At 47.6% G+C, this 27,071-nt stretch overlaps 1 protein-coding gene and 1 pseudogene across 2 annotated transcripts in view; one reads left to right on the top strand and one right to left on the bottom strand.

Moving 5' to 3' along the window:
• Window positions 1–3,145: 3,145 nt before the first annotated feature.
• On the top strand, window positions 3,146–13,044 carry LOC150043816 (cytochrome P450 2G1-like). Its single transcript, XM_090322807.1, has 9 exons — window positions 3,146–3,316; window positions 6,558–6,720; window positions 8,986–9,135; window positions 9,800–9,960; window positions 10,174–10,350; window positions 10,871–11,012; window positions 11,707–11,894; window positions 12,005–12,146; window positions 12,781–13,044. The coding sequence occupies exons 1-9, from the start codon at window positions 3,146–3,148 to the stop codon at window positions 12,960–12,962; spliced, it is 1,476 nt and encodes a 491-aa protein (XP_090178933.1). The 3' UTR covers window positions 12,963–13,044.
• A 7,759-nt stretch (window positions 13,045–20,803) lies between these two features.
• Window positions 20,804–27,071, bottom strand: part of LOC150043817 (cytochrome P450 2A5-like) — a 32,576-nt pseudogene continuing 26,308 nt past the window's right edge. The window contains exons 9-10 of the transcript XR_016533422.1: window positions 21,713–21,854; window positions 20,804–20,985 (exon numbers count right to left, since the gene is read on the bottom strand). The product of XR_016533422.1 is annotated as a cytochrome P450 2A5-like (transcript). The remainder of the gene's footprint in view (window positions 20,986–21,712; window positions 21,855–27,071) is intronic.

Consider the following 27,071-nt stretch of genomic DNA (forward strand, 5'->3'; position numbering starts at 1 on the left):
CGTGCCTGGCGCTCAGAAGTTTTATAACACCCATGAGCAAGTTAGTTGAGTTCCCCATGGATGTGGGTATGGCCCATTTCGTGCTGAAGCAACCTCTGGGGCCACTACTGCCCAGAAGAAAGCCATTCAAGGAGCCACAGGGAAGAATACCTCCCACACCTGGACAACTGCCCAGACTGTAAACTTAGGACAAGGCATGGTGGCATATTGATTCATTAATGGGTAGGGACTTCCTTCAAAAACCAGGACCGCCATTTCCTTTGGGGAATCAGAGACTCAGTTGACCCTAGGTCTAGGAGTCAGGCCCCACCTAATCTTTTGGTGACCTGTCCACTATCTGAGGAATATCGCTTATAGCTGAGTTCAGCTTCTGGCAGTACTTCCCACCACCCAGGGTATCTGCTCTCACTGAGGCAGAGGCGGCCCCCAATTCTGGGCAGAGCACAATTTACCAGGCCTGAGGGCCCGCCCACCTCCAACTACTGTCCAGTTACTGAGCTTAGCACCTCCCATCAGAGTGAGGCAGTAGCCTATGAGCCTAGAGGCGAATTGCAGGGTATTGCAGTCCACAGAAACTGATGGTGCAGGACCTCAGGAAAGTTGAGGCTCTGCATCTTACAATCCGGAACCCTTGTACTCTCCTGCGTCTCCTTCTACCAGAAAGGCAAGTGCATACTGTCCTGGATCTGAAAAATGCCTTCTTCTCCCTACCCTTGGTGCCTGTAAGCCAACCCATCATTGCCTTGGTATGGACTAACCCCCAAGGGGCATACACAGGCCAGTTGACTTGGACTAGATTGCCTCAGGGATTTAAGAACTCTCCAAGCCTGTTTGATGAAGGCTTGAGTGGTGATTTCTTTGGAATTTTGCCCCAAATAGCCAAAGAACAAAAACAAACAGCCTACTCCAATAGGTAGATAACCTCTTCCTTGCCTCTGAAATGGAGGAGTGTAGAGCATGACTGAAGAACTGTTGGCTAGCCTTCAGGCCCCGATGTATCGAGTCTCTGCAAAGAAGGTATTGGCCTGTACGCCCTGTGTCACCTCTTCAGATGAAGGAACCAAGTGATCCTACAGGGCTCCTGAGGACTGGAGCTTAGCTTTATGACACAGGGCAATTTCTGCATTGCCCTCTAGGGGAGACCTGCTGCTTTTAGGCTGCATCCTAATCTGTGAGACTAATTCCTTCTCTTTCGACACGTCAAGATGTATGTAGCCATTGTTTCTAGACAATAACCACTGTAACGGGAAGAGCATATGATCACATTAATGAGTTAAAAGGATCATCACAGTAGTGGTTTTAGAAATGCCATGATTACTGCCCTGTTGCCCCACTTATGATTGCTTACTGCATCAGGTTAGCCTTCGTATGCTTCTTACATTTAGCTTCTTACGTTTAGCTTCTGGAACTTCATGCAGGTCTTGAACCTGCAGGAAAAACCATTAGTGACTTTTCTCCCTCAAGCGAATAAGGGAGATGAGTTTTCCAATTTAAAAGGGCCCATGTGACCCAACTAAGCATTGCGCTCTTTGGGATATACTTACTGTTCAGTGTGATAAAGATTTCTCTTGGCTAGTACTCTGTGTCTCTGTGGTCTCACCGAGGAATGGTCTCCCCTCAACAACAGTCTATTTTACATTATTCTTGACACTTTCTCACATATTGAATATGCCATCCATTAGGCAGATGGATGGAATATAGCATGGATGACACAGAACAGGGTTTTGTGAAACTTCCATTTATCTAATTTAGTCAGCAAGTAAATAAGATTTAGGAAAGAGAGAAAAAGAAAAGGAGAGAGAATTGTTCTTAAATAATTCATTGCCCAAGAAACACTGAGAAATGACTTCTCCTATCTCCTCTTTCCAGTCAAGCAAAAGAGGAGCAAAGCAAGGCCTGGGGAGAGGTAGACAGACAGCTGACCATACCACGAAGCCCCTCCCTCTCCCCCTTTCCAAAATCAATAGGTAACTTGCCTATTTTGTCATCGATTTTGTCCTCTGCACTTTGTCTGTCCCCATGACCCCAGAAAGATAGTACATGCTAATGCTTCTCTCCCCTGCTACTTCATCAGAGAAGAAAAGGGAGGAGAGGGGGAGGAGGATGAGGACAAGGAGGAAGACGTGGCAGAATGAAAGGATTGAGAAGGGAGAACTTCAATTAGAGATCCTCACAACCAGAGCTATAATCTATAATCTTAGCATCTCCCTCCTTGCCAATCCTAGAACTTGAACTCAGGGCCTAGGCACTGTCCTTAGTCAGTTTTTTTTGTGGGTTATGGAGCTTGAACTTGGCCTGGGCATTGTCCCTGAGCTCTTCAGCTCAAGGCTACTGTCGTACTACCCCTGGGCCTGGGCTGGCTTTGAACCTTGATCCTCAGATCTCAGCCTTCTGAGTAGCTAGGATTATAGGTGTGAGCCACCGTACCCCACTCCTTAGCCACTTTTTAAGGCTAGCACTCTGCTACTTGAGTCACAGTGCAACTTCACCATTTTCTGTGCATGTGGTTCCTGGGAATCGAACCCAGGGCTTCCTGCATGCTAGGTGAGCACTCTACCACTAGGCCACGCTCCGGCCCGGAATTTTTTCTTTTTTTATACTGGTACTTGGGTTTGAAATTACGGACTGTGCACTGTCCAAGCTTTTTTTTTCTTTTTTGCTGTAGGCTAGGTCTCTACCACTTCATCTACATCCTCAGATTTCAGTCTCCTAAGTGGCTAGAATTACAGATATGTGCCACTAGTGCCTGGCCCGTGAAGACTTTCTAAATCCTGCCTCTCTCCTGAAGAGATTCCCAGTCTACACATGCTGTCCCCACTGCAATACATTTAAGGATTTAGGTTTTTTTCTGTGGATTCCTGGAATCCATATCTTTGAGGCCCATTTTCTATCTGGAGTTCCAGTCTCAGCCCCTCAGCCAGGCAGCTTTGAAAAAAATCTCTCCACCAGCTGTGAATTCATCCTGGAGTTCTGGTTCCCATGCATCTGCTGGCTGTGGATGTCTGTCCTTCCTGTATAGCATGTTAATCTATGGAGGGAGGGAGAATGCGATTGCACGACGAAGTGACCCAATTGAATAAATAGGAACAAAGTCCAAGAAAGCATAGATCACATTGTCACATCCATTGTCCCCTTCACTGCCACCATGCTGGCCTCAGGCTTGCTTCTGATCCTGGCTTTCGTGAGCATCACCGTGCTGATGTCTGTCTGGAAGCAGAAGTTCTGGAAGAATCTTCCTCCTGGCCCCACCCCGTGGCCCCTCATAGGGAATTCCCTCCAGCTGGACCCCAGAGATGTATACAATGCCTTTATGAAGGTACAGCCTGGCAGGGAGATGGGGGGGGACGCATGGTGGGGATAGAATTTGGCTCAATTTCACCTGGCTACATAGAGCTAGAATATTGGTAAGGTAAACCAGAGGCTTAGCGGGCTTTTGGTCTATGTAGTAGATGAGGCCTAGCCAGGAACACCTGATGTTTTTGGCTGTGCAATGCCTTGATGATCAAAACGAGACTGAGTAGGACTGCTGCTCACCTGTGCTCATGGCCTGTCATCCGAGCAGCACAGGAGCTGAGATCAGAGGATCACAGTGTGAAGCCAGCCCAGGCAGAAAAGCCGACGAGACTCTTACCTACAGCGAACCACCAAAGAAGGGGGAGGTAGAACTGTGGTTCAAGTGATAGAGCACCAGCCCTCAGCACAAAAGCTCAGGGACAGTGCCCAGGGACTGAGTTCAAACTTGAGGACTGGCACTCACACAAGAAAATGACATGAACGATATGGAGCTTGATCTTCTAGTATAGTAGTAGATAGTGATATGTCCTTTATTTTCACCTTTCTGGGGTGTGTGTGTGTGTGTGTGTGTGTGTGTGTGTGTGTGTGTGTGTGTGTGTGTCCTGGAACTTGAACTCAGAGCCTTGTCCCTCTCTTATTATTTTTGCTGCCTATAGCTAGCAGAGTATTATTTGAGCCCCAGCTCCACTTTTAGCTTTTGGGTGGCTCCACTGAAGACATGAATTTCAGGTACTTTCTTTTTCCTTTCTTTTTTTCTTTCTTTTTTTTGTGGGTCGCGTGGCTTCAACTCGGCCAGGGCACTGTACCTGAACTCTTCAGCTCAAGGCTACCACCCTACCCTTGAGCCAAGCCCCAGTTCCTATTTTCTAAAGGTTATTAGGAGACCATCAGATTGCATATACCTGTCTGGAACTCGGATCCTGTAACAGGCTATCACTAGGCTTGGAGCTGCAATGTCTGATTGCTCTCAGCTGCACACAGGCTTTGAATGCTGGCTCTTCTGCTTGGAACTCAATCTCCTGACTCACCTTTCTCCTTCCACAGGAACCATCCCCACCCCCCGCCACAGCACTACAAGTACCTACACATGCCCCCAATAACACTGATTCCCATGAATATCAATTGTTCAAAGGAGCGTCAATATATTATATTTTGTCTCTGTGCCAGTCCTGGGGCTTGAACTCAGGGTCTGGGTGCTGTCCCTTATCTTTTTCCATTCAGAGCCAGTGCTCTACCACTCTAGCCACTTAAGCGTCACTTTTGGCTTTTGAATGGGTCATTGGAGATAAAAGTCTCACAGACTGGCTTTGAACCTCTGTCTCCAGATTTCAGCTTTCTGAGTTACTAGGATTGCAGTGTGAGCACTGGTGACTGGCGGATGTTTGTTTGTTGCTTTTCAGGAAAAATCATGATAATTCTCTTCCTGATTTCTTGGAGGGAAAAGAAAAAAAATCACAGATTGGGCCCGGAGTCTGGCCTAGTGGTAGTGTGATTGTCTATCATGCAGAAAGACCCAGGTTTGATATCTCAGTGCCACATGCATGGAAAAAGCCAGAAGTGGTGCTGTGGCTCAAGTGGTAGACCTCTAGCCTTGAGAAGCCTAAGGACAGTGTGTTCAGGCCCAGAGTTCAAGCTTCAAGACTGGTGAAACATCACAGATTAATTCTTGCACAGTACATATAATAGGACCCCAAACCAAAAATTTAATTTTGTATCATACCTTGTGTGTCAAGATTTGTGAAACTGGAAGACACATGCAAGGTCAATGGTGACACTTGGTACACATGTTTTGAAATTGTTTATCTTTCTGTGAAATCCCTGGAAGCTGGTCTGTGTTTTTCTGTTCCTGAAATGTTTAACTCAGTAGCCAGAGGAACGAATGACTTTGTCAAATAGTTCTGGTGAATTTCCTATAATTCTCAAAGCTTTGGCAATGCAGATCAGATGTTTTATTCTTTTCTTCTTTTTGTTCTTTTTGTCAGTTGTGAGGCTTGAACTCTGGGCCTCAGCTGAAGACTACCTACACTACCCCTTGAGCCACACAGCCCCATTTCCCATTTTCTAGTGCTTAATTGGAGATAAGAGTCTTACAGACTTTAGTGTCTGGGCTGCCTTTAAACTTCAATACTCAGATCTCATCCTCATGAGTAGCTAGGATTTCAGGAGTAAGCCACCATGCCCAGCTGCCAGATGTTTAACAAGGGATCCAATTCTGTTATGTGGTGTTGAACTAGGCATTTAACAAGTAACTGTGAAAACCCTGTTACAAGTACCTGCTCTCATGCTTATTTCCTTTACTTTCTTGTATGGTAAGATGTGAATGTCAGGGAATATGAGTTTGTGTGTGTATTTGTGAGTTAATGCAGTCGTGTGTGTGTGTGTGTGTGTGTGTGCGCGTGTGTGTGCATGTGTGCACACCAGTCCTTGGACTTGAACTCACGGTCTGGGCAGGCGCTGTCTCTGAGCTTTTGTGTTCAAGACTGGTGCTCTACCACGGGAGCCAGAGATATACTTCTGGCCTTTCTGGTGGTTCATTGGAGCTGGGAGTCTCACAGACTTTCTGTTACTCTATAGGCTCCTTTCCCCTAGGTTGGCAAGCTCCTTTCCTTCCCAGGACCTGGCAAGTACCATCTCTAGGCCCATTTAATGTAGGCTGTAAATAACCAGCCTCCTTCTCCTGTATTGAGAAAACTCTGCATTGGCTCAGTTACAATTGTAAAAGGTAACAGCAGATACTCGTTTCTGCTACTTTGGCAGCTGCCAAGAGTCCTCGTCCACCTGGGCCCGTTCATCCACACTAAGGTCTTCTGTTTTAGCCCATCCCCTAGTTCATAAGCAGTCACCTCAGAAACAGGCAGGCTCCTCATTTCCCTGTGAGAATTGGCCTTGTCAGTTTCTCAACTGACAAGAAAACTTCCTCTGTGTTCTACTTGACTGTGTGACCCTGTGGTTTTCTGGGAGGGTGCCTATACTTTCCTACCCAGGCTGGCTTTGAATTGTGATCCTCAGATCTCGGCCTCCTGAGTAGCTAGGATGACAGGCGTGAGCTCCCAGGACCCAAGGACTCATCTTTGGCTATCTGGATGTGGCTCTCCACCCCCGTTCCCTGCTCCCGGGTCACAGGAGCAGAGACTGTCCAGCAGTCCTCTCAGACTTAGGATACACTTTATCTGTGATACCCCTCCACCCTCTGTCAACTCCTTGACATGTCCCGGTGTCCTGCTCCAATCCATTGCCTCCTCCTCGCCTTCCTTCCCTCCCAGCTCCGGGAGAAATATGGCAATGTGTTCACTGTGTACCTGGGTCCAAGGCCAGTGGTTATTTTATGTGGACACGAAGCAGTGAGGGAGGCGCTGGTGGATCAAGCTGATGACTTCAGTGGCCGTGGAGAAATAGCAACGATAGAGCGGAATTTCCAAGGCTATGGTAAGTCACAGCCATGACCAACCACCACCCAAGGGAAAAGATCCCAACCACACCGGGACCAGATCATCCACTGCAGTCACTCAGTGAGTCCAAAGAGGAACACAGAGGTGCAATGCCAGCAGGCTTTGGATCATATAAAACAATTCTAATTGAGACTTAAAGCCAATATATTATATGCCTTTTAAAAATCAATACAATAGGGCCAGGAGTTTGGCCTAGTGGTTAAAGTGCTTGCCTAGCATGCACAAAGACCTGGGTTCGATTCCTTGGTACCATATATATAGAAAAAAAAGCCGGAAGTGGTGCTGTGGCTCAAGTGGTAGAGCTCTAGCCTTGAGAAAGTCCAAGGACAGGGCTCAGGCCCTGAGCTCAAGCCCAGGACTGGCACAAAACAAAAATCAGTACAATAAATCAAGAGCCCAGTGGGCCCACACCTATCTTCCTAGCTACTCAGGAGGCTGAGATTTTAGGGTCATGGTTTGAAGGCAGCCTGGGCAGAAAACTCACAGTAAGACTCAACATATTCATGTGTGCATGTATGTATACATGTATGCATGTATGTATGCATGTATGTTCGAACATACCTACTACGTACATAGGTAAGTCGGTTGGCTTGGTTGGCTGTGGTGATCGAACTCAGGACTTGGGCAGTGTCTCTCAGCCTCTTTGTGATCAAGGCTAGCTCTCTACCACTTGCACCACAGAGCCACTTCCAGTTTTTGAGGGGTTAATTAGAGATAAGAGTCTCATAGACACTTTCCTGTCAGGCTAGCTTCAAATGGTGGTCCTCATATCTCAGCCTCCTGAGTAACCAGGATGGTAGGCGTGACCACTGGCACCCAGCAGGGTCTCCTTTCTATAACAGCTCCCGGCATGCTGCCTGGCCCACCACCCTCACGTACACCCGTGGTGTTCAGGGGCTCCCATCTCGTGGGTCCTGAAGAAGGGGGAGGTCTCCAGAGCTTCTCGAAGCTCTTCCAGGCAGTCCATGTACTTTCTCTGAGTGGGAGAAGGTGAGTGTCTTTGTTAGGGAGACTTAGTGAGACCTGTGTCAGCCATCTAGAGGCTTGCCCTCATCCTGCCTACGCCAAAGTGGGCACATTCCACAACCACCAAAAAAAAAAGTGTGTGTGTGGAGGGAGAGACAAAGAAATGGTCATAGCGCACTGGATATGTTCCATGTTTTGTGAGAAGAGCAGGATCGCAGGAATCTTTGTTTTGAGTCCTTTCAGAAGGCTATCAAAATTAGGCTAATTTTGCTAAAACAAAAGTCAGGGTCAGGCTTGGAATGTGGCTCAGTGGTAGAGTGCTTGCCTTCATGAAGCCCTGCGTTCATTTCCTCAGTACCACATAAACGGAAAAACCAGAAGGGGTGCTGAGGCTCAAGTGGCAGATTGCTAACTTTGAGGAAAAGAAGTTCAGGGACAGTGCCCAGGCCCTGAGTTCATGTCCCAGGACAAACACACACACACACACACACACACACACACACACACACACACACACACACACACACACGCACAAATACTAGGGGTAAGAAAGAGCAAGCAATGACACTTGGTGAGTGGCATTCTAATTTGTGTTTTTTTTTGCCAGTCCTGGGCTTGAGCTCAGGGCCTGAGCCCTGTCCTTGGACTTTCTCAAGGCTGGAGATCTACCACTTGAGCCTCAGCACCATTTCCAGCTTTTTTCTATGTATGTGGTACTGAGGAATTGAACCCGGGTCTTCATGCATGCTAGGCAAGCACTCTACCACTAGGCCAAACTCCCGGCCCCTAATTTGTGTTTTTTAAAAACTTAGTTGTATATCTTCTAACAAAGAAGAATCTTTTCATCCATGATGTATTCTAACATAGAAATATTCTCACTAATCTATCAATCCATCCATCTATTTATAAGCCTCATCATTCATAAATCTGTTATTCTTTCATCCATCCATCCATCCATCCATCCATCCATCCATTTATCTGTGAACTTATCCATTATCCATTCATGCATCCATCCATGCATGCATCCAACATCCATGCATCCATCCACCAACCCACCCATCATTTCCATCCTAAACCCTTCCATTCATCATATGACATTTCCAGCAGCTCATTCATTTGGTTATGTCCACAAGAGAGGTAATTTTAGTGGTCCCTCTGCCTCCCCCACTGGGTGGGAAATTTGAGGAGGCTTCCTCCAGAGTGGAGTCCAGAGCTAGCTAGTCCATTCCCATGCTGAGGTGGGGGGCAGAGGGAGGCTGACCTGACATCTCGGCAGGTTTGGTTATGGCCAATGGAGAGCGATGGAAGGTCCTTCGCCGCTTTTCCCTGACTGTCCTGCGAAACTTTGGGATGGGAAAGCGGAGCATTGAGGAACGGATTCAGGAAGAGGCCGGGTATCTACTAGAAGAATTACGGAAGACGGAAGGTATGGGGGTGGGAGGGTTTTAGGTGATGGGGTGTTGGTGGAGGGGGAGTTCAATCATAAGAAGATGGGCCTTGCTGGCAGAAATCTCTGAAAGGAGAGAAGATGGAAACCTTCCAGGATTTACAGAGATTACCAGCTGGGTTCCATGTTGAAAAATTAGCATGTGCCAGGCACCAGTAGCTCATGCCAATCATCCTAGCTACTGAAGAGGCTGAGATCTTGAAGATATCGGTTCAAAGCCATCCGAGGCAGGAAAGTCCATGAGACTCTTTATCACTCATTAATCACAAGTGGAGCTGTGGCTCGAGTGATAGAGCCCCAGACATCAGGATGAGTTCCAGCCCCCAAACCCACCCCAAAATAAATCAAATCAAAGGAGACCCCCTAGGGACTGGTTATCCAGAACCTCTCCTGCATGGACTGCTGATATCTGTGTTCTGCAGTGTGTTTGTGATGAGGTGTGTCATTGCCTCTGGCCTGGCCTTGCACTCCCAGTTCTCCTCAGCCTCCCCAGTGCTGGCACTGCACCCACACACCACGACACCCGGCCTCAGTGTGCTTCCTGCACACCAGCCACAGAGCGAGCCTCCTGCTGTATCCATGACCTCTCCTCATCACCTCCACCATGGATGATTTCTGCTTGTCTCCTCCCTTCCCCTCCCAGGCACCCCGATCGACCCCACCTTCTTCCTCAGCCGCACGGTCTCCAATGTCATCAGTTCCGTGGTCTTTGGAAAACGCTTTGAGTACAAAGACCAGCAGTTCCTGCACCTTCTGGAGATGATTAATGAGACTTTCATCGAGATGAGCACGCCCTGGGCCAAGGTGAGCACAGGGAGTCATCTTCTCTGCACCAAAGGTCCCTAACCCTAGCAGGCACTCCAGGCTCACCTTCTCACCCTAGCTACTCAGATATGAGGATCTTGGTCACCCCAAATCCTCTACCCCAACTGTCTCCTGACTCCAGTTCAGGCCACCTGTTTGGTCCCCTGGAGCTCGTCCCCGTGGCTGACACATCTCTGTCACTTGTGTCCACAGCTGTATGACATGTACTCGGGAGTCCTGCAGTATTTGCCCGGAAGACACAATCACATCTATGCTTTGATAGAAGACCTTAAGGCTTTCATCGCGTCCAGAGTGAAGGTCAATGAAGCCACCCTCGACCCCCAAAACCCTCGAGATTTCATTGACTGCTTCCTTATCAAGATGCACCAGGTACCTGCTTCCTCCACCCCAGTGCTGCTCTCTCCTCAAAGTCCTGTCCACGTCACAAAATCCTCACGTGCATGTGGTGGAAGGAAAGGCGAAGCATTTAGTATAGTTTGTGTGCGTGTGTGCATGTCTGTGTGCTTACTGGGGGCTTGAACTCAAGCCCTGGGCGGCTGTGTGCTCTACCACGGTAGCCACAGCTCCACTGCTGGCTTTTGTTTGGGTGGCTCATTGGAGAAGAGTCTCATGGATTTTCCTGCCTTGAACCTCGATCCTCAGATCTCAGCCTCCTGAGTAGCTAGGATGAAAGCTGTGAGCTCCCAGCACCCAGCTAGGAATTTCCATCTTTATGATACACAATGTTCATGGTAGAGCACTAGCATAGAGCACTGAGAGGCTCAGCGACAGAGCCCAGGCCCTGAGTTCAAGTCCCAGGACAGACATATAAACATACACAGAGGGGTGGGGACCCCAGCAACGCAGAGACCCAGACGGTAACCCTATTCACGATCTCCTTCTCTCTCAGGATAAAAAGGATCCACACTCAGAATTCCACCTCAAGAATCTAGTGCTCACCACCCTCAATCTCTTCTTCGCCGGCACAGAAACAGTGAGCTCGACCCTGCGCTATGGACTTCTGCTCTTAATGAAATATCCTCAGGTAGAAGGTGCGCTGAGCTGGCCCTCACTCTCCTCTCACAGGTGGGAAGGAGGCAAGACAGCATCTTGAGAGGACAAAAGAGGCCAGGCACTGGTGGCTCACACCTGCCATCCTAGTGACTCAGGAGGCTGGGATCTGAGGCTCAGGGTTCAAAGCCAGCCCAGGCAGGAAAGGCCGTGAGACTCTTCTCTCCAGTGAACCAGCAGAACAGCTAGACGTGGAGCTGTGACTCAAGTGGTAGAGCTCTAGCCTTGAGAAAGTCCAAGGACAGTGCTCAGGCCCTGAGTTCAAGCCCAGGACTGGCAAAAAAAAGAGTCTGGAAGACTTTCCTGCCCAAGCTGGCTTCCAACTTCCAGTCTCATATCTCAGCTTCCTGAGGAGATGGAATAACGGACATGAACTACCAGCAATGCCTGGTATTCCTCCCTCTGCCTCCTCCTCCCCCTCCTCCTCCTCCCCCTCCTCCTCCTCTTTTTCCCCCCATTCCTGGGACTTGTACTCAGGGTCTGGACACTGTCCCTGAGTTTCTTTCGCTCAAGGCTAGTGCTCTACCATTTGTGCTGCAGCTCCACTTCTGGCCTTTTCTGTGCTTGGGAATGGAACCCAAGGCTTCACGCATGCTAGGCAAGCATTCTACCACCAAGTCTCAATCCTAGCTCTTTCCTGCCTTCGTTTGTGAAATCTCTTCCTGGATTCCTCAGCCAAGGTCCAGGAAGAGGTTGACCAGGTGATCGGACCCCACCAGACTCCCACGGTGGACGACCGGATCAAAATGCCCTACACGGATGCGGTGATCCACGAGGTCCAGAGATTGACGGACATTGTGCCTCTGGGCGTTCCCCATACCGTCGTCAGGGACACTCATTTCCGAGGCTACTTTCTGCCCAAGGTGGGACTGTTCCTCACGGTCCCCTCTTCGCCTCCTCTGCACTCCCCTCGGTTGTGTATGCCCCTTCTCAGACATGGACTTTTTCTTAATCGCCCCCATCTTGTCCCCAGGGCACAGATGTCTACCCGTTACTTGGCTCTGTCCTGAGAGACCCCAAATACTTCCAATACCCAAATGACTTTTATCCTCAGCACTTCCTGGACGGACAGGGACGCTTCAAGAAGAACGATGCCTTTGTGGCCTTCTCTTCTGGTAAGTTCTCATGGTCTTGGAAACTCATCTCCCTTCCCCCAGTCAGGGCTAGAGCCATCTCTTCAAGTCCAGGTCAGCGTGGGACACAGAGGGCTGTGTCACAGAGTCATTACATGAAGAATTGGAGGCACTGAGCCCACGATGAGGGGCAGGGAGGGGGAGGGGGAGGAGGAAATGGTAGCTCTGGGCATAGTGGTGCAGGCCTGTAATCCCAGCATGTGAGCGGCTGGGGCAGGAAGATGGAGAGTTCCACTTTAGAACCACTGGACCACTGGACCAGGAGTCAGCAGATTGCCTTCCATTATGAAATAAACTGAAGCTGGGCATTGGTGGCGTACGCCTATTATCCAGGCCACTCAGGAGGCTGAGATCTGGGGACCACAGTTCAAAGCCAGCCCAGGCAGAACAATCCCTGACACTCCTATCTGTAATGATCCACTGAAAAAGTCAGAAGTTTTAGAGTGCTAGTACTGCATCCGTCTCTTGACGCGGTAGAATATTATCCTTGTATGTGTGTGGGAAGCTCTGGGACAATGCCAGGTCCTGAGTTCAATCCCCAGGACTGGCACAAAAAGAAAAGAAAAAGGAAACTCCTAGACCTTGGCCAGCCCTCCCACTTCTTCTGTGCCCACAGGCAAGCGGATCTGCGTTGGGGAGGCCCTGGCTCGCATGGAGCTCTTCCTCTACTTCACCTCCATCCTTCAGAACTTCTCCTTGTGCTCACTCGTGCCACCTGCGGACATTGATGTCACCCACAGGATTTCAGGCTTTGGCAACATCCCCCCAGTTTATAAGCTCTGCCTGGTGCCCCGCTGAGAACCCCCCGCTGGGCCAATAAAGAACCTTCCCATTGTACTGGGCCCATGGAACCAATACCATCTCCTCCTCCTCCTCCTCCTCCTCCACCTCCTCCTCCTCCACCTCCTCCTCCTCCTCCTCCTCCTCCTCCTCCTCCTCATCCTCCTCCTCTTCCTCCTCCTCCTTGCCTTCCTCTTCTTCAAATTCTCACTTCAAATTCCTTCTGTCCTGGGGCTCAGGTCAGGAATGGTCATCTGCAAACACACATCTGGATGTTTTAATCAGGCGAAAAAAATGTTTTAAAGGAATCAATGCCTTGTTTAAGATTTTTCAAAAACCCTTGGGAGTTCACACAAGTTGTATACCTCTCCTGCTTTGAACTCTTCCTATGGGAAACTCTGGTACTTTTTTCTACATCTTTATGTTGTTCCTTTATGTTCTCTTTGGTTTATGGCCCTGATGGTACCAAAATGTAGTCTCTAATCCATTTCCCTGTATTTCCCTCCTCCTTCAATAAAGTCAAAGCCAGGAACACCAGATCTTTGGATGTTCAATGCCTTGATGATCAAAATCAGACTGAGCAATTCAAAGCCGGCCTGGTGTGGTCAGGAATGTCTGTGAGGCTCTTATCTTCCATAAACTACCAAAGAATAGGAAATGGAGCTGTGGCTGAAGCAGTAGAGCACCAATCTTGAGCAAAAACAACTTGGACAGTGCGCAGTCCCTGAGCTCAAGCCACAGAAACAGCAGAAAATAAAATCAGGGATGGAGATGCTAAGATGATAGATTTAATAGGTGTGTTTGTAAGGATGTCTAATCAAAATTCCTCCTTCTCCCCGCTCTTCCTGTTCGTCCTCTGCTCACTCCTCCTGCTCCTCCTTATCCTCCTCCTGCTCCTGCTCTTCTTCCTTCTCTGAAGAGGTGGGCAGTGGGGAGACACAGCAGTATCTGCTACCCTTCTGGGGTCAGTACAGAAAACAAAACAGACAAAACAGGCAAGTTAATTGTTGATTTTGGAAAGAGAGAAGGAGTAGCTGAGTTTCATGATCTCTACCTGTTCACATTTGGGCTGGCCCCAGGCCTGAGTGCTTCGCTCCTCTTTTCCTGGAATAGAAAGATAAGAATCTATTACAAAGGGCTACTGACGTCTCCCACATATCTAAGACCCTGGATCAGTGGCTGCATCCAGCCTTTCCATAATGCTGTGTGAGCTCAGGCAAATCACAGACATCTGTTCTGGGATTGTGCTCCTTCTATAATGTCATTCAACAGCTATATTGTGCCAGACGCAGGTGCCTCATGTCTATAATCCCAGCTACTCAGAAGGCTGACCTCTGAGGACATGCCAGGCCAGGCAGGCAAGTCTGTGAAACCCTTATTTCCCATTAATAGGTAAATACAAACAAAAGAAAGATTGGAAAGTGAAGCTGTGGCTTAAATGGCAGAGTGCTGGCCTTGAGTACATGAAACTCAGAAACAGCACCCAGGACCTGAGTTAAAGCCCCAGCACTGGCAGCACATCTAGAGGAAAGCTGGACCCTGGTGGCTCACGCCTGTCATCCTAGCTACTAAGGAAGCTGAGATCTGAGGCTAATAACTTGAAGCCAGCCTCGGGAAGAAAAGACCACATGAAATCCTCATCTCCAATGATTGACTCAAAGGCTGGAAGTGGTACTGTGGCTCCTGAAGGCCTCGGGACTCTGTCCTCCACATTCCTCAGGGCCTCCACCCCCATATCACTGCTGGCTGTGCTCCTACCCCCTCACTGACCACACGCACACATCCTCACCAGAGTGCTTCACTTCCTCTTAGTGTTTACAACAGTCCCTCCTAAGCCAGGATACCCCCTTGGGGTGTCTTTTACCCTTTCTAGATGTTCTTTTCTTTGTGCCAGTCCTGGGGCTTGAACTCAGGGCCTGAGCACTATCTTTGGGCTTTTCTTCAAGGCTAGCACTCTACCATTTGAGTCACAGAAACCACTTCTGGCTTTTTCTATGTATATAGTACTGAGGAATCGAACCTAGAGCTTCATGCATGCTAGGCGAGCACTCTACCACTAGGCCACGCTCCTGGCCCCTCTCTAGATGTTTTTTAAATTCAACGACTCCCTAAAGCCAAAATAGCTCATCTTCTATTGCCAGTTGAGTCTGGCCAAAGTATAGGCTAGTTGGTCTCAATAGTCTCCAAATGGGGCTTTCAATTATTATACTCAATTATGAATATTCTCAGGAACTGAGACAGAGAATTGTTCTTAAACAATTCATGAGCCCCAAATCACCAAGAAATGACTTATCCAATCTGCTCTTTCTATTCAAGAAAAAGAGAAGCAAAGCAAGGACCCAGGCCCAGGGCAGCCAAAGGTGGACAGGCTGCTGACCACACCACAAAGCCCCTCCCTCTCTCCCTTTCCAAAAACCAACAAGGAATTTGCCTATTTTGCTGTCTGTTTTGTTCTCTTCACTTTGACCCTCCACACTGACCTCAGAAAGATAACCAATATTTCTGCTTCTCCCCGCTGTGTGCCTCTTCAGAAAAGGAAGAGGAAGAGGAGGATGAAGATGGAGCAGTCTGAGAAAGGAATTTCAGTCAGAGATCCTTGCAACTGCTCTTTCAGTGCTTTGAATTTCTGCTCACACTCTTCAAAGCTGATAATCAGCGTGTACTTCAGCCTAATACATTCTTGTATTGTGTCTAGCTCCTTCTTCTGGGCCTTGATTTCTGCTCACAGCATCAGGATCTCCTCCTGGCCTTGCTTGCAGTCAGCCAGGATGGCAGCGTTGGCTTCCAGAGCCTCCTTTAACCTCTGACCCATGGCACCCAGCTTGGCCTTGTGTTCATCCAGGCTGATGGACTTGGCTCCCATTTGATTCTGAGTATTTTCCAGGCTCTTTTGAGGATTTTGATCTCATCTTTGGTATTTACAAAGATATCAAAATATCAAAGATATTTCTAATTTATGTCAGACAGGAGTGTGTAAATTTTTTTCTTGATCTTTGCCACATGTTTTTTTTTATTAAGTTCAGAGATAAGATTTTTTTTTTGTCCATTGTGGGTCTTGAACTCTGGGCCTGGGCACTGTCCCTGAACTCATCAGCCTATGGCTACCGCCCTACCCCTTCAGCCACAACGCCACGTCCAGTTTTCTGGTGCTTAATTGGAGATAAGAATCTCACAGGGCTGGGATTTTAGCCTAGTGGTAGAGTGCTTGCCTAGCATGCATGAAGACCTGGGTTCGATTCCTCGGTACCATATACATAGAAAAAGCTGGAAGTGGTAAAGTGGCTCAAGTGGCAGAGTGCTAACCTTGAGAAAAGCCCAAGGACAGTGCTCAGGCCCTGAGTTCAAGCCCCACAACTAGCAAAAAAAAAAAAGGATCTCACAGACATTAGTGCCCGGACTGGCTTTGAACCTAGATCCTCGGATCTCAGACTCCTGAGTAGCTAGGATTACAAACGTGAGCCCCTGTGCCGGGCAACAGATATGATTTTTAAGTTCAACAAGGTTGGATTTTAGAGCCTGCAGCTCCTTTTTATGCTTCTCAGGAGATATGAACAGTTTCCACACAGCTAATGCGCTTACCTGACCTGTCATTTTCCATCTTTCTCCTCCTTGCACATTCCTTTTTCCGGTGTCCATATTGCTTGAAATAAGTACATTGGCCTAGTCCCAGAGGTTTACTTCTGCCATTTGCAAATGAGTTATGCCATTGTGGAGGGGTTCTAGTGCTGCTCCGAAAACTCCAATCACCATTTTAAACTGCTTTTCTTCTAGGGTATCTCTGTTATCAAACACACACTGGGTGACCGATACCAGCTCAGAGAGCACCTTTCCCACAAAACCTTCTAATCCTTGAGGTTTTTTACTTATATCTGAAATTGACTGAGTAACAAAGGCCATATATAGTGTCTCAGGATCTATAGGATTAAATGTTCCAGGAGACCTTGCAGAAAAGCAGCAGGGGGCTCAGTGCAAAGCTGTACAATCACACTCACCTTGGATAAATTATCTGGCTTCCCAGCCAGTACTTGTATTCCTGCTAACAGAGTCTGGTGATAATTGGCAGGCTGATCTTTATCTTGATGACTGTTGTAGTCCCAGCTTGGGCAAATCAGGGGAAAGACTTGTTCCAAGTGGACTGGGCCCTTCACGGGGGAGGGCACTACACCGGCCATGCTCCCTTTCTTCCCAGCTGAAAAGTACCTGTAGAAGTTGCTGACAATTGTCCCCAGTTGGGCTGGTGTGTGACGAAGACTGTCTCCAATAATGAGATGAGCCCCTGGGGTTTCTTCCTGAAAGGGATGGATTTTGTTGTTTCCAGTTATACGGTTGTAGAGGGAATGTACACTAGAAAGGGGGCCCGTCTACAGTGTCTCCCAGGGGTTGGCGCCTGTCTCAGGGGTAGGAAGATGACTGTATGGGGGAGGATTTAACATCAGAGGTGCTGTTGGCACAGAATAAGGGGGAGAATGCAGCAGTAGGTCTTCTTCAGGGGATCCTGTGACACCGGGAGAGAAGATGTTTCCTTTATGGTTTTGTTTACAAGAACTTCAGGACACTGTTTTCACATCCTGGGAAAAAAAAGGAGTAAGTGGAGGAGGATACAGGACACAGATAGAGCTGGTAACACACACAGGTACTTAACCCACATGTCCCAGAGGACCTCTGGAAGTCTCAGATGGCTTCTCAAATAAGTCCCAGGAGGCACAGGTGGTGTCTCAGGAAATTGTACTGTGTACTGCCCTCCACTGAGGCTCTCCAGATGCAGGCCTGTCTAGGCTCACCTCTGAAGGGCTTTTCCATGGAAAGGAGAAAGGTGAGTCAGGAGACTGAGGTCCAAGCAGAAGAGCGAGCTCCCATTCAAAGCCTGTGTGCACGGTAGAGTGCAATCAGACGGTCCTGTCATTTGGCTTGGAGCTGCACCAGCTCATGCTCTACCACTGGAGCCATTCCTCCAAGCCCAAGATGGTAGTTTTTAAGAAATGATAAGAAATTGGGTGGTTTTTGTCCATACTAGGGCAATACTGTGACAGGCCAGTTTTCAACTAAGGTGGAGGGTTCTGTAAAAAACAAACAAACAGCAGTCAATGTAGGGAAACTGATGGGGGGGCAGGACTTGGCATCTGGTTTTCCAGGTTCCCTCACGGGGCCACCCCACATTGAATGTGGGCCATTGGAGCTCACAGGAGGTTGGAGTTTTCCCAAGGAGAGGTGGATGCCATACTCCTCCCTTTCATCAAATCATCTCTGAAACATTCAAGTACGTGCTTTAAAGGAGTTCCGGGATAGCTTGACCTTCTCCTCCATTTCATACCAACTAGCACAAACAAAACCAACACTGACAGAATCAGTGACAGAGCAATCAAAAGGTGGTCACCACACACACACACACACACACACACACACACACACACCCCAGGACTCAAGCCAGAAAATCCTGACCAATACTTGAGTCTATTACAAAGTGCCAGTAACATTTCCCATGGTCCTAGGACACTGGATTGATGGCTGCCTCTCCACAATGTCCTCCAGAGAGCGCTCCACACAAACTTAACCTAGGGAGCTCTGTAAGAACAAGCGACTTTCTAGGATGTCAAATAAGTAATTTGAGGTAGAAGCCTCGGGGACCTCTAGAGCAGCAGGGAGGAGAGAAGTGTCATTCCTGGGAGCCCAGGAACATTTCTGGTGGTACCTCTCTCAGGAATCAACTTGGTCATCTCCTTGGTGCCTGGTTCGCTGCTGAGACAACCTGGGGTCTACTTTCTTACTCTTTGGCATCTCCCTGGGCCTCCAGAATGTTAAATAGAAGACAACCAGAGAAGACAATGCAGACATAGAGAAGAGTCTAAAGAAAATCTTTATTATTGGCTGGGACTACAGCGGATGGTTGGGTGTCCCCAAAAAATGCAGTGTCCAGTCTGGTCTTGTGGCCCCCCCTTTAAAGCTGAAAGCCTACCCCTCCCCTTATTTGCTCAGGAGAGGAAAGTCACTAATGGTTCTGTCCTGCAAGTGCAAGCATGAAGTTACAAAACTAAAACAATATCGGAAGTTGACCTGAGTGAGCTTAAACAACGCTGTAACCAATTATAATCAGGACAATATGACAGTTACTATGGCATTTCTGCAATCACTACAATTTCTATAACCTGTTACAATGATCATTTCCACGACCAGTTACTATGGTTGTTACTTAGAAACTGAAACAATATAAGATACAGGTATATCTTCAAGTGTCAAACTATAAGGAACTAGTCTCACAGGTGGAAATGTAAAACTTTAGGATGGAGTCTCACATACACACATACACACACACACACACACACACACACACGATGGAGTTGCTGAGTGAGGTGACTCATGCCTATAACCCTAGCTACTCAGGTGGCTGAGATCTGAGACTGATGGGTTCAAAGCCAGCCCAGACACTAAAGAGTCTGTGAGACTCTTCTCTCCAATTAACCACCAGAAACCCGGAAGTGGAGCTGTGGCTCAGGGGGTAGGGTGGTAGCCTTGAGCTGAAGAGCTCAGAGACAGCACCCAGGCCCAGCATTCAAGTCCCATGACCAACAAAAAAAAATTAAAATGTAAAAAAAAAAGAAAAGAAAAGAAGGTGAGGTTGCAGGACATTGGAGACGCCACTCTCACACCAAACATTCTCTTCTGGTATTAAAGCTTCTGGTGATTTAATTAGTTGTTTCTAAGCTTTCATAATTTTTCTGGGCTCCCCTCGCCCTCATCCGTAGGCCAGTCATCGGCCTTGAGCTCGAAGCCTGGGTGCCTTCTGGTCCTTCAGCTCTCTTGCTCAAGGTGAGCATTCTACTACTTGAGCCACACCTCCGATACCTGTTTTTTTTTTTGCTGATTCGTTGGAGATAAGACTCTTGTGGATTTTTCCTGCCTTGGCTGGCTTAGAACTGGGATCTCAGATTTCAGCCTCCTGAGGTGACAGGTGAGCAGGGCATCGCCCAGCAACCACTTCAACTTTCTTCCTCCTTCTCTGCTGCCTCCTCTCCTCCTCCTCCTCCTTCTCCTCCTCTTCCTTCTTCTTTTCCTCTTCTTCCTTCTCCTCCTTCTCCTCCTTTTCCCCCTCCTCCTCTTCCTTCCTCTTTCCTCCTCCTCCTCCTCTTCCTCCTCCTCCTTTTCCTCCTCCTCTTCCTCCTCCTCCTTCTCCTCCTTTTCCCCCTCCTCCTCTTCCTTCCTCTTTCCTCCTCCTCCTCCTCTTCCTCCTCCTCCTTTTCCTCCTCTTCCTCCTCCTCTTCCTCCTCCTTGGTCGGCAGCTTCCTTTTCTTCTTCGTTTGTCATGGACCTTGAACCCAGAGCCTGGGCGCTTGTTTGACCACTTTGAGCCACAGCTTCACTCCTGGCCTCAGGTGGGTCACTGGAGATGAGAGTTTCATGGGCTTTCCTGCCTGGGCTGCCTTTGAACCATGACCCTCAGGCCCGGCCTTGAGTAGCTAGGACAACAGTAGCCCTCAGCAGCTACTTCAGCTCTGTAACTTGAGCGCCTCAGCACAGCACTCATCCGCAGCCAGGCTGAGCCCCTCCCTTTGTACAACTTCTGTGCGCGGAACGCGTCCAGCACTTGATATGAACTTGACCAACAAGCTCCCTTCAACACATCTGAACTGATTTATTTTTTATAACTTTTCAAGATATGAAAATTCCCAACATTTGACATCAGATGTTGGAAGCGCCCATCTTCCCCAGCAAGGTCAGCCATCTGACCTGTTTCCTCTCCTCATCTGATCTATCCAGCCCCACCTGTCTCCCTCATTTTTGCCCTTTCCCCCTCCCCTCCCAGTGTCCCCATCCCTCCCTCTCCTCTGCCCTCCCCTTCCCCTCCCCCAGCACAGCCTATAGACTCAGCGAGGCTAGAAGCTCATAGTAAAGGTCGGTGGGATTGTGGCAAAGCCCACGTGTTTGGGGGACACGTCGATGTCTTCAGGCGCCTGTGTGGACTTGAAACGGAAGTTCTGCATGATGGTGGTGAGGAAGAGAAAGAGCTCCATTCTAGCTAGGCCTTCCCTGAAACAGAACCGCTTGCCTGCAGAGGAGAGGAGAGGAGAGGAGGGAGGGCTAGGTGAAGCCAGCAATCTCTGTGATGTCATCCTCAAACCCAAGATCCCCAGCTGGGTTGTATAAGGGAGGGGGTGGGGCTATGAAATTCTTCTTGAGACTTTCCAAGAAGCCTCCCATCTATTCTGAGCCTCAGTTTCCCTAGACCATGAGGGGGCTGGGAATTGTCCTTTAGCTTTTCCCGTCAAGGCTGGGGCTCTAGCAGTTGAGTCATAGCTCCACTTACAATATCTTTTTTGGTCAGTCATGCAGCTTGAACTCAGGGCCTGAGTGCTGTCCTGAGCTTCTTCACTTCAGGCTAGTGCTCTACCACTTTGAGCCATAGCACCACTGCCAGTTTCTGGTGGTTCACTGGAGCTAAGAGTCTTGTGGACTTGTCTGCCCTGGGCTGGATTCGAACTGTGATCATCAGATCTCAGCCTCCTGAGTAGCTAGGATGGACAGGTGTGAGCCTCAGACAACCTGGCTGACTAAGTCTGTTCTTGATTTTCCTCATCTCTGAATGAGATTTGGTTGTCTTCTTTCCTAGACTCCCATAGAGGCTGTTTGGGAATTATGGGTTTTTATATGGAGTTGATCTCAGAATAGATCCAAGCGGAACTTCCAAGCTGGAGAAAGATATTCATAAGAGGGGGCTGGCATAGCTATGCCCTTTGTTGTGAACCATGGCCTGGTGGCCAATGCTGGTCACTTACCAATGGAAAAGGGGACAAAAGCATCATTCTTCTTAAACTGTCTCTTGTCATCCAGGAAGTGGTAAGGGTTGAAATCTCAGGGGTTGGAGAAGAACTTGGTGTCTCTCAGCACAAAACCCAACAAAGGGAACAACTCAGTACCCTGAAAAGAAGACGTAACACTGGGATTGTGAGAAAGGCAGATGGACATATGAATGGGTTGAAACTCACATCGAATGACAGTAGGAGGGGGAAGGAAGTGGGATCCTGGGAGTGGAGGCTGGAGCATTTCTGTGGGAGTGGTGCTCAGTCTCCAAGTGTTAGAACACTAGCCTTGAACAAAAAGGACCCAAGGAAAGTGATCAAGCCCCGAGTTCAAGTCCCCCTATAAAAGCCTTATAGACTTTCCTGCCTGGGCTGGCTTTGAACCTCGATCCTCAGACCTCAGACTCCTGAGTAGCCGTGTTGACAGCCTGAGTCACCACTGCTGGATTTGCATCTCTTGATTTAAGAAGACTCAAGTGAAGGCTTGGATCTCCTGACCAGGGACTTCTGCGGGGAGGTGGGGTAGGGGAGTCAGGAGTGAAAAGCCTCTGAGTAGGAAAGAAGGGGCATGGCAGGGGAGGAAGTCTTTGATTAAGAAGGAAGACAGGTGGGGAAGGAAGATGGCGCAGAGACAATAGGGAAGCTGCCTAGCTCTCTCTCACAAAAAGAGAGAACCAGGGCATCCCACAAGCCAATTATCTTAAGAAATCCACAACAACAAACTCAAAAAGCAATGGAGAAAGACTGAAACCGGAAAAGAAATCCAGATAAAGCTCACATCCAACTTTCTCAAAGAATTTGGATCACGAGGACCCCTCCCCCACCCCTCCCCGCCAGCTCCAAGCCATGAAAAGCGGCAGCAGAGGGCGCCGGGCCAGGCAGCCCTGAACGCTGCAGAAACCAGCATAGAACCGGGCCAGCGAGCCGCAGAAGCAGCGGAACCCAGATGCGGAACCAGAACAGCAAGCAGCGGAACCCAGACGCGGAACACAGGTGGCGGAGGAGACCCGAGGGTAGTGAAAGACTCCCCACCACCGTGGAGCACCCACAGACAAACGCAGAGGCGTGAGTAACACAGCGCGTCCCCAAACACATTGGGAAAGCGGAGCGGGTGCCAAGCAATAGAACTTAACTCAGACCCCAACACCCCGCCCGAGAAAGACTGGCGGGAGCAGGGGGGCAAGGAATTTAGAATCCTGTCCCTTCTCTCAACAGCCCCCTCCCTCAGGCCATTGACTGGAGACTGGCAGGTGGGCGGTGCTAAGACCCAGCACCCCACCAAGGGAGGCAGAGCTGTCCCAACTCCCACCTACCCAACGGGCTCAATTCCCAGCCCTCTGGAGACTGACAGGCGGGCGGACCCTAAGACTCAGCACCCCACCAGGGGAGGCAGAGCTGCCCCAGCTCCCACCCGCCCACCAGGCTCCTCTCCCAGGCCACTGGATCTGGAGAGTAGAGGGCACTGGGACCCTGCCTTACAACAGCGGGAGGGTGTGCGGGAAAATAGGAGCCAGCATCCGCCCCCCCTCAATTCTTGAGCGGGGCATCCTCCAGCTGGGAATCCTGAGCAAGACAGCACGGAGGGGCCCCCTACAGTCATAGACTCTGAAAAAGCAGTGGAAACACAGCAGGAATCTGAAGGGCCGACCAGCAGCCAAGCTCCCCTTCTGAGAATCAGAAAGGTGTGGCTCCGCCCTTGGAGCCCACTTCCTCAGCTGGGCCCCGCCCCTGGGAACAGAGGGGTCTCCTGCTCGTCCTGCTGAGAGCCCCTGAAACTCTCAATCCCCAGACCCTTGGCTGGGGGCCGCCCCTGGAAGCAGCACAGGAAAACGTCTGCTCAGCGCTCTCAGACTGAGGCTCACAGATCCATCCCATGGCCCACTGTGAGGCCACTGGTTGGGCTGAGAGCTAGTCGTGCAGCAACACATAAGTTTTATTCTAATACTTTCCAAACTTTGTACTCAAATACACTACCTACTTACCAACTTAGGTCAGTTATCCTTACGCTATACCTTTTCTTCATTACTACAATATTCTTACACTCCTACGTTAATCCTCTTGTACCTCCCCTGACCTCTCTCATTCTATTTTTCTATCTCTGGTCCTCTGTTCATCTTTCAACCCTTATAATGCATGAATCTACACTTGATGGCTGTTGAGCGATATTGTATATCTAGGTGTTTAATTATTCTCTAGGCTCAGAGGGACTTAAAGACAATAGAGATTGGATTGAGAAGCTTATTGTTTTGGGTATAAATCGCTTATCAGTGGTTGTATTAGACTGGTCTATAAGTGCACAAAAAGAAAGAGGGATAACACCAATCAAAACTTGTGAACATCTAGTGTCTGCCAGCTACAGAGGTTTAGGTTGGTTATATCTAAAAAACTATAATCCTGTTTAGTATTAATCTTGCTCCCATTTTCAAATGGGCAGAACAAGAAACTCAAGAAAAATGTCAAATCAAGAATCAATATCCCCCACCCAATGTAAACAGACAATGGAACAGTCACTGGCAAACCTAGAGGAGAGTCTTCCAAGTGCTATACAAATGCAATTGATAAACATCATTAATGAAAAATGTGAAAATATAAAGAAAGAGATAAGGGAGGAAGCCATAGCTAAACAAGAGGAAACCATAAACAAGGTGATAAGTGAAAAAGAAGAAGCCATAAAGGAGGCCATAATAAAGGTTTTTCAAAGAAAGATGGATGAATTCATAGAATCCACAAATAAAAAGGTGACTGAACTCCAGCAAATGTCCAAAGAAAATAAAGCTACTGAGCTAACCACTCAAATGGAAATCAAGGAGCTAAAGAAATCCATACATGATCTAAAAGAAGAGATGCAAGGCATCAAAAATGAGCAATTAGAAGCAAGGGGGATGAAAAGTAAAATAGATAGCTTTGATAGCAGGTTAGACAATGCAGAGGAGAGAATTTCCGGGGCTGAAGATAATTTAGTTATTATAGAGAAAGAACAGAAAATGAGTCAATCCAAATCTAGGAAAAATGAGAGAGCGCTTCAGGAGGTCCAAGATACAATTAGGAAGCCTAATTTAAGGCTAATTGGTATTGAGGAGGGCCTGGAGAAAGAGGTCAATGATATTGGAAATATACTCAGAGAATGTCCCAAATATCCAGAAGGGCAGGCCCATCCAGATACAAGAAGCTTTTAGAACCCCAAACAGACCTGACCAGAAAAGAACATCCCACCGCCACATTGTAATCCAAACTGGATCAATAGAGACCAAAGAAAGGATCCTAAAGGCAGCCAGGTAAAGGGATCAATAACCTATAAAGGCAAACCAATAAGAATAATCCCAGATTTCTCAGCAGAGACCAGGCAAGCAAGAAGTGTCTGGAAGCATATATGTCATGCCCTTAAGTCAAACAACTACCAACCAAGAATACTGTACCCAGCTAAGCTCTCATTCATAACTGAGGGAACAATAAAAACATTCCATTCCAGGGAAAAGCTGCAACAATATGTAGCAACAAAACCAACACTACAGAGAATTCTCAAAGATGTTCTATACATAGAAAACCAAAATAAATACAATATAGGGAAAGAAATGGCACCTAAACAGCATACCATCTAAGGACCACAAGAACTGTCAAGACACAGGCCCTAATAAAAGCTTTTAAAAGTGGTAGGAACTAATAAATATCTCTCAATCCTAACTCTCAATATCAATGGACTTAACTCTCCAATTAAATGGCATAGACTGTCTAATTGGATCCAAAAGCAAGAGCCATCGTTCTGCTGTCTTCAAGAGACACATCTTACCCAAAAAAACAATCATCTTTTGAAAGTGAGAGGCTGGAATAAAATCTATCAAGCTAACGGCCCCCATAAACAGGCTGGAGTTGCCATCCTCATATCAGATAAAATAGACTTCAAACTAAAATTAGTAAGAAAAGACAAAGAAGGTTACTACATACTACTAAAGGGATCTTTCCTCCAGGAAGACATAACGATCCTAAATATTTACACACCCAGTCCCGGAGCTCCGAACTTCATCAAGCAAACTTTACTTACACTGAAACCATACATAGATCGAAACACAGTGATTGTTGGTGACTTTAACACACCACTCTCACCTATGGACAGATCAACAAGGCAAAAACTCAACAGAGAAACCTTAGAACTGAACAACTATATAGACCAACTAGATCTAACAGACATTTGCAGAACATTCCACCCAGCAACAACACAATATACGTTTTTCTCAGCATCACATGGAACATTTTCCAAAATAGACCACATCTTAGGCCATAAAACAAACCTGGACAGATTCAGAAACACTGAAATTATTCCATGCACGCTCTCAGACTACAAAGGCATCAAATTGGAACCAAACACCAATGAAAACCCTGTAACTCATAGAGACTGAACAACACATTGTTGAACCACCAATGGGTCATCGAAGAGATCAGAACAGAAATCCAACAGTTTATGAAATTTAACAACAAGGAGCACACAAAATATCAACTCCTTTGGGACACAGCAAAGGCAGTACTCAGAGGAAAATTTATAGCACTGAGTGCCTACAACACCAAGTTGGAAAAATCACAAACCAACAAGTTAATGTCTCACCTTAAGCTCCTGGAAAAAGAGCAACAAAGCAACCCTAATCCCAGTAGAAGAAAGCAAATTATTAAAATCAAAGCAGAATTAAATGATTCGGAATCCAAAAAAACTATAGAAAGAATCAACAAAACAAGGAGTTGGTTCTTTGAAAGAATTAACAAAATTAACAAACCCTTAGCAAATCTTACCAAAAAAAGAAGAGGGCATATCGAAATAAACAAAATCGCAGATGAAAATGGTAATATCACGACAGAAATTACCAAGATCCAGAATATCATGAGGGAATACTTCTCAAACCTTTACACCAATAAATTTGAGAATCTAGAAGAAATGGATGAATTCCTAGCCAATATTAACATACCCACACTGAACCAAGAAGAACTAATCCAACTCAACAGGCCTGTTTCAAGCTCTGAAATAGAAATGGCAATTAGAGAACTTCCACCTAAGAAAAGCCCAGGGCCAGATGGATTCACAGCTGAATTCTATAAGGTCTTCAAAGCAGAGCTCACACCAATACTCCTCAAGCTCTTCAACGAAATTGAAAATGAAGGTTCTTTACCAAGCTCAATCTATCAAGCCAGTATAACCCTCATCCCTAAACCAGACAGAGATTCATCAGAGAAAGAGAACTATAGACCTACTTCTTTGATGAACATCGATGCAAAACTTCTCAACAAAATACTGGCCAACCGTCTACAACAACTCATCAAAAAAATTATACACTATGATCAAACTGGATTC

The sequence above is a fragment of the Megascapheus bottae genome, chromosome 31 (genome assembly GCF_031878675.1).
Source record: "Megascapheus bottae isolate mThoBot1 chromosome 31, mThoBot2.hap1, whole genome shotgun sequence".
Lineage (NCBI taxonomy): Eukaryota > Metazoa > Chordata > Mammalia > Rodentia > Geomyidae > Megascapheus > Megascapheus bottae.

What these genes read in the sequence shown, in the direction of transcription:
- LOC150043816 (XM_090322807.1), top strand. Translation starts at nt 3,146, where the DNA reads ATGCTGGCCTCAGGCTTGCTTCTGATCCTGGCTTTCGTGAGCATCACC. An exon ending in AGAATTACGGAAGACGGAAG is followed by an intron (nt 9,136 to 9,799) that starts GTATGGGGGTGG and finishes TTCCCCTCCCAG; the next exon opens with GCACCCCGATCGACCCCACC. An exon ending in TCCTTATCAAGATGCACCAG is followed by an intron (nt 10,351 to 10,870) that starts GTACCTGCTTCC and finishes CTTCTCTCTCAG; the next exon opens with GATAAAAAGGATCCACACTC.